Source organism: Scyliorhinus torazame, chromosome 10 (genome assembly GCF_047496885.1).
Source record: "Scyliorhinus torazame isolate Kashiwa2021f chromosome 10, sScyTor2.1, whole genome shotgun sequence".
Lineage (NCBI taxonomy): Eukaryota > Metazoa > Chordata > Chondrichthyes > Carcharhiniformes > Scyliorhinidae > Scyliorhinus > Scyliorhinus torazame.
In genome coordinates this window covers 256,565,163-256,578,717 of record NC_092716.1, presented here as the reverse complement: position 1 = coordinate 256,578,717, position 13,555 = coordinate 256,565,163, and the positions used below count along the sequence as shown (strand labels likewise).

The window sequence follows — 13,555 nt, the reverse complement described above, 5'->3', positions numbered from 1 at the left end:
TTCCCTTGGCTGCAAAAAAATACTTTTCACTGTAATTCTGTACATGTGACAATCAATCAATCAATCAATTAATCAGGGGTGATCTAATTGAGGTGTTCAAAATTCTGAAGAATGTAGAAAGAGTGGACAGGAAAGACTTGTTTGCCCTGGCTGAGGGATCAATTACCAGGGGACATAGATTTACTTGTTTGCTAGAAGGGCCCAGAGGGTTGTGGGCAGCACGGTAGCACAAGTGATTAGCACTGTGGCTTCACAGCGCCAGGGTCCCAGGTTCGATTCCCCGCTGGGTCACTGTCTGTGCGGAGTTTGCACGTTCTCCCCGTGTCCGCGTGGGTTTCCTCCGGGTGCTCCAGTTTCCTCCCACAGTCCAAAGACGTGCAGGTTAGGTGGATTGGCCATGATAAATTACCCGTAGTGTCCATAAGGGTTGGGAGGGGTTATTGGGTTGCGGGGATAAGGTGGAAGTGAGGGATTAATGTGGGTCGGTGCAGACTCGATGGGCCGAATGGCCTCCTTCTGCACTGTATGTTCTATGTAATGACGTCTATGTAATGTAATCTGGGATTCACTATCCCAGTTGGTGGTTGAGGTTGACATGCTCAGGTTATTTAAAAGGTACCTGAATCTGTATCTAACCTGCATGGCTATGAACGAGGTGCTGGAAAGTGGGATTAAAATGAGCGGCTAGTTTATTTATTTATTTATTTGGCCGTTGCGTACACAATGGGTTGATGGCCTTTCTGAAACCTTAGATTCTCTGTGGTCCTATAGTACGAGAATGGTTCCAGGCCAGGGATGGGAAATTTAACCTTCGTTGTTAGGTTGGAGAAGCTGGATTTGTTATGCTTGGAGCAAAGGAGATTGAGGAGAGTTGTGATAGAGATGTACAAGATAATGACTGGCTAATGTTGTAAAGAAAAGCTGTTAAGCTGTACAACCATTGTTTCGCAGGCAAGATTCCCCAAATTTGTTATGTGTGGTGAGGAGGGGTGAGAACTGTTTCTCTTTCTTTATTCAACCCCCTCAGTTGGATGCAACAAGATTGGTCTTAAAAAGGATCCCTTCCCTTAAGGATTCCTTTTCCCAGCCCAATATTTATGTTTTAAAAAGAGATAATTTAGCAAAGCATTCTTGAGTAAGAGAAAGAGTGAGTTTATTAGCTACTAAATGCAAGAAAAATGACAAAACACATGCATATATTGTCACACATCCTAGAAATGAAAATTCAGTACAAAAGTAATGAAGAAAAATATACAAATCAGTCTTTGAAGAGTAGATGTTGGAATGTTGCAGCCGTTGTGACTCGCGATTCCAGTCGCACTGACTTCAGCAGAAGAATGGTGGGCTTCAAGATTCCGTGTTCTGCGTTTGGCTGCGAAGTTGCCCTGTGTCCTTTTCAGCTGGGGGTTTGCTGACTTGGTTTGCTTCAGCAAGAGAGAGCACCGCTTGCAAAACCTTTGCAGGTCTCTGCTGTGTCCTTCCTCCTGTGTCACACACTGACACACCCAGCACCGGCTGACCCTGACCAAGTTTTTCAACTGGCTTTTATCCCAGCCTTTGTATATTCCTGGAAGGTGAAAATCCACAAATCGGTCTGGGACATTGCTCACGGGATATCATTCCCGCTGAGATGATAATCAGCTCCCATTATCTCCAAAGAAGATGGCAGTTAGTTTCTGTATGGCTTTCGTACTTTTGATGTATCTTAGTCTGGAGGTAGGGTGTGATTCCGTTCTCTCTCTCTTTGTGTCACCTACCAGCAACTCAGCCAGTCTTGGAATTTACATTCTCAGCCATCTCTGGCTGATGTGTCAATTTTTAGAACCACAATTCTTATTTAAAAGTTCAGTATGTCTGTAAGTAATTTCAGGTTTTTCATCCATCATCATGACAGCTGCTCCCATCAGCTGATGGTACAAGGGCTATAGGACACAAGCCTTAAGGTTTTTGGCAAAAGATGTGGGGGAGATTACACAGTAAAGTGTAAAGACCTGAAACCTGCTGCATTTGAGAGTGTTGGAAACGGAGACAATTGATTATTTCAGAAGGAAATTGGTGGGAACTTGAGGGAAATAAACTTACAGGGAAAGGAGCTGGGCAATGAGATTGATCAGGAAAAGGTGGGGGATGTTTGTGAAAAGGTGGGAGATGTTTTTGTGACCAAGGAAGGGGGGTGAATAAGGGAAAATATCTGTACAGACTGTATAGTTGGTTTCTGGGTAGTATTCCCAGGGTGTTTATTTGCTGTAACCTGTTTTGATACATGTTTGTAATAAAATACATTTTTTAAAAAGAGATTGATCAAAGAGCTGGCCTGGTCTTGATGGTGTGAATAGCCTCTTGACTCTAAGGGTGTAATTTTATGGCCCCTCCCGCTGGCAGGATTGTCCAACCTTGCCGAAGTCAATGGATGTTTGAACAGCTCGCCGCATTCTCCAGCCCTGTGCTTGTCAGATGGTGGTCATAAAATTCTGCTCTATGACTCTGAGAGAAAATTGAAGTTCAGTGAGGAGGTGCAGCATCACATTCCTGTTGCACCGTTGCAGTTGTAATCACATTTCCATGTAATGTTGAATCCTACGATAATCCTATGAGTGTTATAACAGTTGTAAGTTTGAAGCTCTTTACAGTGCCATTAAATGTTGCTACAGCTGGTTTGTAAGTTTGCAGTATTTATTGTGCTTGTGTCTTAATATATGTGGATTTGCAAGCAGTATTTAACTTGGAAGGGAGGTAATGCATGTTCACCTTCTTCTCATCTGAAGACAGAAGACTGCATGTGCCAGCTCCTGGCTGACTCATTTGTACACTGACACTTTTGTCCTTCCAGTGTACTTTCCATCGTGGCATTTACTTTTGACTTGCCTGGAACTTTGGAGCCAGGCTACAGAATTATACCTGGGCTATTAACATCAGAGTCATAGCCGACGGTACGATACAAAGCAACATATTGTATGGGCACCTCCTAATCTTTAGTAGTCTGAGAATTTTAACTACTCTGCTGTTGTCAGTATGGGATATTTATTAGTGCTGTTCCCAGTGCATTTAAATTCTGTTACCAAAAATAAAAATAATTGAGTTCTGTGCTCGTGAGTCTCAGTATATGTCCCTGATCAGCAGTGCACCAGTTAGAATGGTAATCATGCTTTTGGCACAATTAATCCAACGACTGGGAGAGCAGATGGTTTCTTTTGAGATTCCTTTATTTGAAGCTTGAGAGTTTAGTTCTCTTTGTATATTGCAAAACGTGCCTGGGGAAAGAAGCTATGCAGATTTTGTTGCAGGAATAGAAAGGCTGCCGTGCATGGACTGCCCAGTTACTCATTGTTTCTTCGATAAAGGGTTTTGGATACAGGATACTTGTGCTCTTTCTCAATGAGGTAAAGATTCGGCGATACAGTTAACTCTTTTGATCGGTGCATCACCACATGTCTCCATCTCTGTCTCAGCTCATCCACTGCAGAAATCCTCATCCTTGAATTTGTTACCTCCGGACACGACCTTCCAGTGTTGTCCTCACACATCTGTCTTCCCCATTGCTTGTCATCTTGAGTTCATCCAAATCTGTGCTGCCCGTATCCATTCACAGCAAGGCTTTTAAATTTTATTTTATGGGATGTGGGTGTCGTCGGCTGGGCCAGCGTTTATTGCCAATTCCTGAGGGCAGTTAAGAGTCAACCACATCGCTGTGGGTCTGGAGTCACATGTAGGCCGCACCAGGTAAGGACGGCAGATTTCCTTCCCTAAAGGTCACAAGCCAGATGGGTTTTTAAGACGATCGACAATGGTTTCATGATCACCATTAGATTTTTAATTGCCGATTATTATTGAATTCACATTAACTAGCCAGCGATGGGCCTTGTCTGCTCAATCGAGCCACCCAACTGTGGAGTGGAATTCCCACTCCAGTCAATCAAAGGCTGTCTTCACCACGAGAGCAGTGGCTGCTGCCCATAATGATCCAAGGCCCAGTCTGAGCATTGCTGTTGGATCCCTGGGCACAGGTCAGTGAAGCTGGATTGGGGAATGTGGTGGTCACAGGAGGGGGAGCAGGGGAGGTCACAGTCAATGACAACGGATTGTAATGATGTGCATAAGCAATGTAGTGATATGCATCACTGTATATACACAAGGGGTTATACACTACAACTAAGTAACCACTAGAGGGAGCACCAGAGATATCATGACATACAGACACACAACCAATGGGTCATTAGAACAGGACACAACCAATGGGCAATCAGGACACTCAGAGGTGGCATTACCACAAGGGGGCACTACACGACCCATATAAAAAGGACAAAGGAAGATCGTGTTCTGAAATCGCGCCGGCACTGTTATAACCTGCCTACTTACGATTGGCTGGGGACTAATGACTATCCCACAATCCTAGGGGAGTATGAACTTCCCCAATGAGGGGGGGCGGAGAAACTCCAAGTATAAATAAGCTGGCCAGTTCAGGAACCAGCAGGAAGGAGAAGGTAGCAAGGGAAGTTACTGCTACTGTTATGTATATATTGTTATAGTAAATAAACATTATTATTTTGTATCCTTAAAACTCGTGCTGGATTCTTCATGGCCCTTACAAAAGGCACAAAGCCCTCGCATGATAATTAGCAACCGTTACGGGATATGCGCCCGCGGCTAACAGTCCCATTAAATCACACTCATGGGGAAGATAGCCACAACAGAAGGGTGGAGTGGGTGAAAGAGTTTGAAGAGATGCCAGACCTACACATTGTGTGGGCGATGGAAGGAACAGTAATAGGACCAGAGCGCTTGTTGAAGTCCAGGGAGCATAGGATCTAAAGGCAGGAATTAAATTGATGGGAGCAATTCTTGCAAAATGTTTCTAAGTGTGGTTGCGAGCGGGAATTGCTGCGAGGTTCCTGCTGCTTGGCCTGGCGAGACCGTCACCACAATACAACGTTAATTGGTCCACTTAAGGAGGCCTCACGGGCTTCACACCGCAAATGAAGGCTCACCAACTGATTCACCGGGACCGCACTCCAGCCCCCCACTAACAAGGTAGAGCAACACTTAAACAGCACTTGTACAACCAACCTCACTCAGCTCACAGCCATGGCAGCGAGACACGTTTCGGGGATGCAGACTTGGGGAGACTCCGGGAGGTGGTCGAGGCCAGGAAGGATGTCCTGTTCCCCCGAGCGTCAGTTGGGTGAGCCACAGGGCAGCCAGTGCCTTCAGGATGAAATGGCAGCTGCGTGACCAGGAGGACCGGTGCCCAGTGCTGTAAGAAGGTCAATGACTTACACAAGCCCGCACAGGTGAGCTGGCATTCCACCCCCCCAGCACGCCCATGAGCCTGCACCTGGCACCGCTCTGCACAGTACTGCGCTGCGTCCTGGCTGCCCCCTCCCCAAACCTCATCCCGAATCAGTTTCCCCCCAAACCCCTCCCCAGCCACGCCCCCCCCCCCACCGCGCTGAACCACGCATGTGGCAAATGATGCTCTCTCTGTCCCCGTAGGAAGAGTTGTCGCACAACCATCAGGAAAGGGCCCAGACTGGTGGCGGGGTGCCAGACATCAGAATCTTCACCATCTTCGAAGAACGGGCCGTGGAGGCTCCGGGGGTGGCCGACGACCGACTGGTCACCAACGAGGAGATTGCCATATGCCACAGAAGTGAGGATCCACCGGGCCCCATCCAGATGGACTATCAGACTGTTATTGCCATACTGAATGACCCAGCCCTCCCACTGGCCACATGTCCATTCTTCCACCGGTCCTCCAGCCGACAGCACCAGCCCATTGCCGAGTAAGTGCCGTTTGATAGCACTGTTAATGAGTCCTCCCATCACTTTGCTGATGATGGAGAGGAGACTGATAGGACGATAATTAGTTGGGTTTGATTTTGCCTGTTCCTTGTGTACAGAACACACCTGGGCAATTTTCCACATTGCCAGGTAGATGCCAGTGTTGCAGCTGTACTGTAACAGCTTGGCTAGGGATGCGGTAAGTTCTGGAGTACAGGTTTTCAGTACTATTGCCGGAATATTATCAGTACCCATAGCCTGTCTAACGGGTCCCCCATGAGCTCTGGAAGGATCCCAAGGCGTAAAGGTTCAGGGCCACGGAGAGCGGGTGTATTCCTTCTCCATGTGGTGCCAAGTCTGCAAGGACATGACACAGGTGCCGCAACATCTCCTTGTTGAGGCGGAGCCTCCTGTGTCACGTGCTATCCGTCATTTTTCAAAGAATTTACAGTGCAGAAGGAGGCCATTCGGCCCATAGAGTCTGCACCGGCTCTTGGAAAGAGCACCCGACCCGACCTCCACCCTATCCCCATAACCCAGTAACCCCACCCAACACTAAGGGCAATTTTGGACACCAAGGGCAATTTATCATGGCCAATCCACCTAACCTGCACATCTTTGGACTGTGGGAGGAAACCGGAGCACCCGGAGGAAACCCACGCACACACGGGGAGGATGTGCAGACTCCGCACAGACAGTGACCCAAGCCGGAATTGAACCTGGTTCACAATGCTACCATGCTGCCCTTTCGTCATTTGTCCGTCATCTGCTGAAATGACCAGCGACGCTTGTACACTCGGGGCCGTCGCGGGCCACCCCTTCTGGGTCGCTCCCTGGCCTGGCGGGTGGCCGAGTCCTCAGGGTGTTGGGGGGGGGCCTGGCACATAGGCTGCCGCCTCGAGTCTCTGTCGACGCTGCCCTGTCTCCGCCGTCTGGCTGCCTGGCCTACTAGCAGCACCACTAGGGATAGTTCTGCAGGGTCCAAAATACCGTCCATACAGTTCAAAATCAGTAAGGAATTGGGAGAGGGTGTCAGATTGACAGCCAGCGGTGGCTTCCACCCCGGGACCCTCCATTCCCGCATTGATCTCCCCGTCCCCCTTCCCCCACACCCAGAATGCCCTGCCCACGCACACCCAGCCACGCGACCCACCCCCCCTACGCATCGTGGACCCCACAGACGGCCGCCCCAGCGGGGGCCTTACCCAGCCAGTACACCTATGCCACCCGCCAGACAGCAAACCCCGGGGGTCCCCGATGTTATTTCTGCGGCCAGCAGAAGCACCCTCGCCAACACTGCCCTGCCCGAGCGTCCCTTTGCAAGGCTTGCGGCAAAAAGGGCCACTTCGCTGCGGTGTGCCAGACCCGCGCAGTCGCCGCTATCGCCCCCACCCCCCTTGTCTACACACAATGGGCCTCGCCATCTTCATCTCCCCGGTCCATGCGCGGCCAGTGGGCGACGCCATCTTCTCCCCCTCAGTCTACGTGCGGCCCATGGGCGCCACCATCTTGTCTAACCCCCGCAACGTACAGCCCATGGGCGCCGCCATTTTGTCCCCCGCAGGATCTTCAAGTGCCGCCATCTTGTCTCCCCCACGGGGCATGGACACTGACAGCATTCCAGGACCTGGGCCCCCTAGGCTCCCCATCATCCAACGGCAGCGACAACCGACCACGACTCGCCTCAGTGACGGTCGACCAGTCTCGTCCACACAACCTGGCCACCGCATCGACCTGCGTGAAAATCAACAGCCAGGTGACCTCTTGCCTGCTGGACTCCGGGAGCACCGAAAGCTTCAGACACCCGGATACGGTAAGGCGCTGCTCCCTCGCGGTACACCCCGCCAACCAAAGAATCTCCCTGGCCTCCGGATCCCATTCCGTCGCTATCCGGGGGTTCTGCACAGTCACACTCACGGTCCAGGGCGTAGAATTCAGCAGCTTCCGCCTCTACGTCCTCCCTAACCTCTGCGCTGCTCTACTACTAGGCCTGGACTTCCAGTGCAATCTCCAGAGCCTAACCCTCAAACTCGGCGGGCCCCTACCACCCCTCAGTGTGTGCAGCCTTGCAATCCTAAAGGTCGATCCGCCTTCTCTCTTCGCAAATCTAACCCCGGATTGCAAACCTGTCGCCACCAGGAACAGACGGTATAGCACCCAGGACAGGACCTTCATCAGGTCCAAGGTCCAGCGGCTGCTTCGGGGGGGCATCAGCGAGGCCAGCAACAGCCCCTGGAGAGCCCAAGTGGTAGTCGTTAAAACTGGGGAGAACCACAGAATGGTCGTGGACTACAGCTAGACGATCAATCGATACACGCAGCTCGACGCGTACCCCCTCCCACGCATATCTGATATGGTCAATCAGATTGCACAGTGCCGGGTCTTCTCAACGGTAGACCTCAAATCTGCCTACCACCAACTCCCCATTCGTAAATCGGACAGTCCATGCACTGCTTTTGAGGCAGACGGCCGTCTCTATCACTTCCTCAGTGTTCCCTTCGGCGTCACTAACGGGGTCTCGGTCTTCCAAAGGGAGATGGACCGAATGGTCGACAGGTACGGTTTGGGGGCCACCTTCCCGTACCTAGACAATGTCACCACCTGCGGCCATGACCAGCAGGACCACGATGCCAACCTTGCCAAATTTCTCCACACCGCCACTCTCCTCAACCTCACCTACAACAAGGAGAAGTGCGTGTTCAGCACGACCCGCTTAGCCATCCTCGGTATGTGGTCCAGAACGGAGTTTTGGGGCCCGATCCCGATCGCATGCGCCCCCTCATGGAGCTCCCCCAAGGACCTCAAATGCTGCCTGGGATTCTTCTCATATTACGACCAGTGGGTCCCAAACTATGCGGACAAGGCCCACCCACTCATACAGTCCACGCACATTCCCCTGGCGGCCGAGCACAACAGGCCTTCGCCCGTATCAGAGCCGATATCACCAAGGCCGGGATGCACACAGTAGATGAGACACTGCCCTTTCAAGTAGAGAGCGACGCATCAGACATCGCCCTAGCCACCACCCTCAATCAGGCAGGCAGACCTGTGGCATTCTTCTCCCCCACACTTCATGCATCAGGAATTCGGCACTCATCCGCCGAAAAAGAGGCCCAAGCTATTGTTGAGGCTGTGCGGCATTGGAGGCATTACCTGTCCGGCAGGAGATTCACCCTCCTCACTGACCAACGGTCGGTAGCCTTCATGTTCAATAACACACAGCGGGGCAAGATCAAAAACGATAATATCTTGAGGTGGAGGATCGAGCTCTCCACCGATAATTACGAGATTTTGTATCGCCCCGGCAAACTCAACGAGCCCCCAGATGCCCTATCCCGAGGTACATGTGCCAGCGCACAAGTAGACCAACTCCGGGCCCTGCACTACAGCCTTTGTCACCTGGGAGTCACATGGTTGTATCATTTTGTCAAGGCTCGCAATCTGCCCTACTCCATCGAGGAACATAGAACATTACAGCGCAGTACAGGCCCTTCGGCCCTCGATGTTGCGCCGACCTGTGAAACCACTCTAAAGCCCATCTACACTATTCCCTTATTGTCCATAAGGGAAGTACAGACAATCACCAGGGACTGCCACGTCTGTGCGGAGTGCAAGCCCCACTTCTACCGGCCGGACCGTGTGCGCCTGGCGAAGGCCTTCTGCCCCTTTGAACGCCTCAGCGTGGATTTCAAAGGGCCCCTCCCCTCCACCGACCGAAACACGTATATTCTCAGTGTGGTTGATGAAAACTCCAGATTCCCCTTCGCCATCCCATGCCCTGATATGACATCTGCCACCGTCATCAAAGCGCTAAACTCTATCTTCGCTCTGTTCAGTTTCCCCGCCGACGCCCACAGTGACAGGGGATCCTCATTCACGAGTGATGAGCTGCGTCAGTTCCTGCTCAGCAGGGGTATCACCTCCAGCAGGACAACCAGCTACAACCCCCGGGGAAACGGGCAGGTAGAGAGGGAGAACTGGACGGTATGGAGGGCCATCCAACTGGCCCTACAGTCCAGGAACCTCCCAGCCTCTCGCTGGCAGGAGGTCCTCCCTGATGCACTCCACTCCATTCGGTCACTGCTGTGTACCGCCACTAACAACACACCCCATGAACGTCTTTTTGCCTTCCCCAGGAAGTCTACATCCGGGGTGTCGCTCCCGACCTGGCTCGCGGCTCCAGAACCAGTCCTACTCCGTAGGCACGTCCGACTCCACAAGGCGGCCCCGTTGGTGGAGAGGGTGCAATTGCTCCATGCAAATTGCCTACGTGGCATACCCCGACGGCCGCCAGGATACTGTCTCCCTCAGGGACCTGGCACCAGCAGGTTCCACACGCACACACCTCTCCGGCCCGGTGCCACCCTCCCCTCCCCCAACGCTCCCAGCATTAACCCGACCAGGACCATCTGTCCTTCCCCTGCCACGCCCGAGGAGGAAGAGGATTTTGGCACGCTCCCGGAGTCACCGAACATCGGGCCAGCATCGACATCGCTGCCACCACTACGTCGCTCCCAGCGGAACATCAAGGCACCGGACCGGTTAAACCTCTAACTGGTCCGCCAGACTTCAAAAGACATTTTTTTTCCTGCTCAAATACTGTAAATATAGATTCATTGCTGTATATAGTTCTCCACCACCCCCGCCGGACTCAATTTTAACAGGGGGTGAATGTGGTAAACCACTGTTGCACCTATATTAGGTGATGTAAGGTAGGACCTGTACTGAGCCTCTCCCGTGTCTCACCGGCCTCGTGCTCTCGCTCGAGCACATTGAGGCCGCTGAATTGATCCCGTTGTCACGTGTCACAGTCAAAATGAATGGAGCAGCGAAGAAAAGTTTTTTTTTAACGTAGAATAAAGCTTGAAAGAAATACAAGTGAGAAAATGTTCTGTTCCTCCTGAGGAAAGTTGTGAACTGAGGCTGGATGGTGAGTAGAAATCAGGAATCATTCGGGTTTTAGTGAAGGAGCCAGAACATTATAAATAGCTGCCAACCTGGATTAATGGAACCAAATCCAGGAGTTGTGAGGTTTATAGTAAAAAGTTAAAAATATCATCCAAATTGCGATTCTTAATGATACTGACTGTGTTCCCTTTGTCATGTGGTTCCCAGTGAGCAAAACCTATTTGCACTTATTAAAATATGTCAGAAATCAATCAGTGCTTGAGCAGGTCCTTTAACAAAGAATGCTGTATAAACTGTATCCCAGGTACGAAGCTGATAAGAAACTGTCTTTGTAGAAACAAATATTTACCAATGTTTCATACATTAAAAAAATCAAAAAACAGCTTAGAAAAACATGCAGAAGCACATATATCTGAAAACTTAATGAGAACAGTTCCAAATAGTTGATAGGATTCAACTATTGTAAAAAGATCATAGACACATATAGATACATAGAAGATAGGAGCAGGAGGCTTTTTGGCCCTTCGAGCCTGCTCCGCCATTCATCACGCTCATGGCTGATCATCCAACTCAATAGCCTGATCCTGCTTTCTCCCCATAGCCTTTGATCCCATTCTCCCCAAGTGCTCTATCCAGCCGCCTCTTGAATATATTCAAAGTTTTAGCATCAACTACTTCCTGTGGTAATGAATTCCACAGGCTCACCGTTCTTTGGGTGAAGAAATGTCTCCTTATCTCTGTCTGAAATGGTTTACCCTGAATCCTCAGGCTGTGACCCCTGGTTCTGGACACACCTATCATTGGTAACCAATTGGATTAATCCAATGCATTTTATAATTTGTCGTGTAAAGCATGAACATTGTGAGCAGAAAAAAGATAGAATTTTGAGTTGGTTTTACAGTGACATTACTGGAATAAACCATTAACGTAGTTTACTAGTTCAAGTTTATTTATATAAAGAGGGTTGAAATGCCAAATACCATGGTTTAAAACAAGTGCAGAGCTATATTTGCCGATGATTACTCTCCCTGTCTTAAAAATAACTTGGCTTTCGAGTTCCAAATGCATATTTTGTTTAAGGGCATTGAAAGCTGGATCTAATTTTGTATTCATTTCGCATTCATTCATTCAATTTACAAAAGGATTACAGCTTGTGTGACACATATGTCATTTAGTCACACTAACCTGAACACATTTTCAACTAATCGCTGATCGACATTGCACGGTGGTACAAAACGGCTAATCAACTATTTCGAAATATGACACTGCACTGCAGTAATCTGGAACAGGATTTACAGGATAGTGTGGCTTGAATCTATGGGCATTTTTTTTGTCCCAGTTTTAATGTGGGTGTTGCCTATCTCTTTAATCCTCCCTTTATAGACCTACTGACTCAGGCATAGTTTAGAACTAGTGGCTATTCATTATTCTTTTTCTTGCAGCCCGGTGAAGCTACAAATGGTCTTTGTGCTACAATAAAGAATGACACATTTAACCAGCTCTCAGTATATTAGGCCACTCCCTTTTTGCAGTGAAATTTTGTACTCCTGATTTGAGAGAACTGGGCCAATCAGGCGCTTGCACTGTCAGACCCGTTCCCTTCCTCTGGTCTCCAACAGTTTTCTCTTCAGCATGATCACCAGAATGTGATAATATAAATCGATGAGCTATCCCGACTGGTATTATTTTGTTATTATTTCAAATCTATGTGCAGTAATGTACCGGTTCCAGCGCTGCCTTCCAGGTGAACTGCATTCATGAAGTTGTTTTCATTTGAAAAAAAAATATACCTATGGCCAGGAAACTGCATCATCAAACGATTCGGCAGATGAATGGACAGTTTCCTCTTCTGCGATCTTTCTGCCTTGCAACTGAGGCTTGTGATGGTCAGGCTGAGGAGATACTCTTTCCCCAAGGCACTGTTGCAAGGGCATTGGTCATTAACATATTAAGCTGTGCATCTGCATCTGGACTAAGGCGCTGAGGAGGCTAGACGTTTTGAGCTGCACACACACACACAGTACTTTATACACATGTGCGATGAAGGATCACAGAAATCAGGATGTTATTTTTCCATTGGACTGTCGTGATTTTGAAGGTGGAATGACGGGACAGTGAAGAAACGACCCCAACAGATCTCTTGAGCTGTGCTTTTCTGCAGTGGGGTTGATTGTGGAAAATTACTACGTTCTGTCATTCTGGTCAGCCAGCTGCTAAAACACAGACATGTGCTGCAAGAGGGAGGAATGAAGCTGACTGACTAACAGGGGTAAAAATAAAACAAAATAAAGTATTCCTGGTTGACGGAACAGTGGGAAAACCTTTCAGCTTTGATTGTTCATCACTTAAACTGTGTGTGAGCTCCCTACTCTGGGCTGGGCAGACTGCTATAGACGAACGGATTTCAGAGCACGTAGCGTTTCTGCTGCCGCTGCCGTTATTGCTGCTGCTGTTCCTGACTGAGTTGGAAGAAGACGTGTTGAGAAGGGGAACAGAAAATGCCAGCAATTCTAGTGGCCTCGAAAATGAAGTCGGGACTGCCTAAGCCCGTTCATAGTGCCACTCCTATCCCGAATGTCACCGCAAGGGCTTTACAGCAGCCTTGTTACCTGAAGCTTGGGAACAAGGTGGAAGTGACTAAACCAACCTATTCGAGCCAGATCCCCTTCAAATCTGCACATGTTGCTGACAGCGCGGGGGAGAGGGTGCTGCAAGGAAAGACCACCAGCGCAGAAAATGTCTTTGATACTCAGGTCAGAAAAATGATCATTTTCAGTTGGCATCCCTCATTTAGAGGCGTACATTTTGTGGCCTCCTCAGCTTAAAAAAGATGAATATCTTTTATTTTTTAGGATAGTAAATCAGCATG

At 49.3% G+C, this 13,555-nt stretch overlaps 1 protein-coding gene across 11 annotated transcripts in view; it reads left to right on the top strand.

Moving 5' to 3' along the window:
• The window catches only part of nav2a (neuron navigator 2a), a 1,224,858-nt gene that overhangs the window by 547,832 nt on the left and 663,471 nt on the right, over positions 1-13,555 (top strand). For 8 of the 11 annotated variants that reach the window (XM_072466713.1, XM_072466705.1, XM_072466706.1 and 5 more), the window contains exon 1: positions 12,330-13,439. The exons of 1 other annotated variant lie outside the window; for it this stretch is intronic. In XM_072466713.1, the coding sequence (XP_072322814.1) occupies positions 13,185-13,439 (255 nt within the window). In that variant the 5' untranslated portion in view covers positions 12,330-13,184. Of the gene's footprint in view, positions 1-12,329; positions 13,440-13,555 lie in introns of those variants that run through there. 2 more of the 11 variants (XM_072466711.1, XM_072466709.1) reach the window with 1 other exon arrangement.